Source organism: Drosophila miranda, assembly GCF_003369915.1.
Source record: "Drosophila miranda strain MSH22 chromosome Y unlocalized genomic scaffold, D.miranda_PacBio2.1 Contig_Y2_pilon, whole genome shotgun sequence".
Taxonomy (NCBI): Eukaryota; Metazoa; Arthropoda; class Insecta; order Diptera; family Drosophilidae; genus Drosophila; species Drosophila miranda.
Genome location: NW_022881614.1, coordinates 33,561,335 through 33,564,029, shown reverse-complemented (window position 1 = coordinate 33,564,029; position 2,695 = coordinate 33,561,335). Strand labels below are relative to the sequence as shown.

The window sequence follows — 2,695 nt, the reverse complement described above, 5'->3', positions numbered from 1 at the left end:
GCGGAATCTGAATTGGATCGTATTATTATTATAGCCAGCATCAAGAAAACAATTTCATTTTTTCTCGCCCTGTCTCTCTCTAACACACACGTAGCATAGGCGGCTTTGCTTAGAGTAAAACATTAGCACCTAGATCTCAGAGACTATAAAAGCTAGAGCAACCAAATTTGGTATCCACACTCCTAATATATCGGACCAAGACGAGTTTGTTTCAAAATTTCGCCCCACCCCCTTCCGCCCACACAAAAGACGAAAATCTGTTGCATCCACAATATTGCACATTCGAGAAAACTAAAACGCAGAATCATAGATAATGACCATATCTATCAGATTGCTGAATCTGGATCAAATCAGATCATTTTTATAGCCAATAGGAACAAATCAATTTGCAGTGGCTACGCAGCGCCCGACGTCACGCTCAGACTGATTTTCTGTCTCTCTCGCACGCACTCTTTGTCGTGTCGTTTAATATTAGTTGGTGGCATGGGCACCACCATTTCACCACGTTCCAGCCTCGTACACGTTGCCATCGCCGCCGATCAGGAAGTTGTAGCCAATATCAGCCCAGCCGAGGGAGTGCATGTGATAGGCCTGGATGTTCTTCAGCTGGGTCTGGCAAGCGGCTTGGGTTGTGCAGTAGCTGCCAGCGGTATGGTGGATCACAGCGTAGCTCAGGGACGACGCCAGGGTATTCTTGCTGGTGGCCGAACGGCCTCCCCACTGCGACTTGCTGATGATGGTCACACCCAGAGCGGCCTGGGCGAGGAAGAACACAGCTAGAAGGACGAGAGCTTTATTTGCCATTGTTGAAGATCGATTGTGCGTTGTTCCACTCAATGCCGCCTTATATACCCCATCAAATCGAACCCGAGCAGGCTTATCGCCAGCGATGAACAGGCGCGCGAGTCAGTTGAGTTCGCGCGAGCTTAAATCTGATATGGCGGCTATCTGGAGCACATCCTGATATGGCCGTAATGACGACCAAATCGGACTTCTAATCAGCACAAGTGGTACTAATTAATTTGTCTAGAAATTCCCTGCAGTATGTCTTATACCGAGCGGACCTTCGAAGACAAGACCTTCACTATAAAAGCTCAATATTCAATGACCTTTTATAGGAACAGATGTAATCCGGATAAATCTGTTGTTTTTCGAAGTAGAAGTCTACAGGACATTGGGCCTTGAAGCTCGACTGAAAGCTTTATAAAAGATTACGCAGTCGCAGTGCCATGGCAGCGTAATGGTATAATTATCGTGTAATTTTCTGCACAGACAGACTACAATTTACGATTTGCACATTCCCTGGGTGTAAGATATGTGGACATCATACGATTTTCAAATCTGCTTCAAGCTATAAATTGTATTTATTTTGTTTTTTTTTTGTTATCAATGTGATATTATGGGTTTTATACTAATTTATGAGCGTCTTGAAAACGATGAAGTGGCTGATAAGATTTAAATCAAATTCTCACACCAAATATACACATATAGGGGCGTAGATGAGAGGATTTCATTTGGAATTTTGATTAGATTTCTGTCCTCCATCATTATTTTGTACAATGGTTAGTAGGGGGCAGACTCTGTACATACTTACCCTTTGATGCACACGCCTCTGATGGGAACAATCGCAAGATAACTGATTTATTTCATTCTCATTTATATTTGGATGACGTAGAAACTGATACTCGTACCACAGGACTGTTTGACGGTGTGCCAGATTCGGCCAGACCAGGCGAACGACTCATTTGCGCGTCACTGGTTCCGCGAGAACCAAGCTGGTCAACTCTAGTCAGCATACAATACACCGTTAGAAATTGCCAGCACAAGAACCACCTTAGTGAGCGTATTCAGCAACATGTGAGCGTATCCAACTTTAGCCGTCAGAGAGAGAGAGAGATGACAGTAGTCTCACAAGAAGTCTCGGCTTGATTAAGAGTATAGTATTGTAGTGTGTTAAGGATTCGGTTAAGCGTAGCTAAATTGCGGTGTTAACAAACAGATACAGAAAATCATCTATAGGAGACTCGGCACACAACCCACGCTTCACCAATATTTATATTTCGGACATATTTCTAATCAAGTTAAAGCCACGAAAGGTATAGAAAAAAGAAAGCCTGCACTTTGCAGGGGGAACTACATGTCAGCATAGAGAAGATTATTCATATGTAGTACTTACATGCAATGGCCTACGATCGTAGTGGATTTATTTATTACTGTTTTGTTATCTGGCAAAACTATTTACTCGTCGCCATTTTTATACCCGATACTCAAAATGAGTATTGGGGGATATTAGATTTGTGGTAAAAGTGGATGTGTGTAACGTCCAGAAGGAATCGTTTCCGACCCCATAAAGTATATATATTCTTGATCAGCATCAATAGCCGAGTCGATTGAACCCTGTCTGTCTGTCCGTCTGTCCGTCCGTCCGTCCGTCCTCCCCCTTCAGCGCCTAGTGCTCAAAGACTATAAGAGCTAGAGCAACGATGTTTTGTATCCAGACTTCTGTGATATGTCACTGCTACAAAAATATTTCAAAACTTCGCCCCGCCCACTTCCGCCCCCACAAAGGACGAAAATCTGTGGCATCCACATTTTTAAAGATACGATAAAGCCAAAAACGCATAATCGTAGAAGATGACTATATGTTTTAGAGTGTAAAATCTCAACCAGATCGTATAATTATTATAGCCAGAAT

General features: G+C 43.0%; 1 protein-coding gene across 1 annotated transcript; it reads right to left on the bottom strand.

Annotated features, from left to right (window-relative positions):
• Positions 1 to 398: 398 nt before the first annotated feature.
• On the bottom strand, positions 399 to 832 carry LOC117193637 (peptidoglycan-recognition protein SC2-like). The gene has a single exon (XM_033398382.1). It carries the CDS (start codon positions 802 to 804, stop codon positions 499 to 501), a length of 306 nt encoding a protein of 101 aa, XP_033254273.1. The 5' UTR covers positions 805 to 832; the 3' UTR covers positions 399 to 498.
• Positions 833 to 2,695: the final 1,863 nt, after the last annotated feature.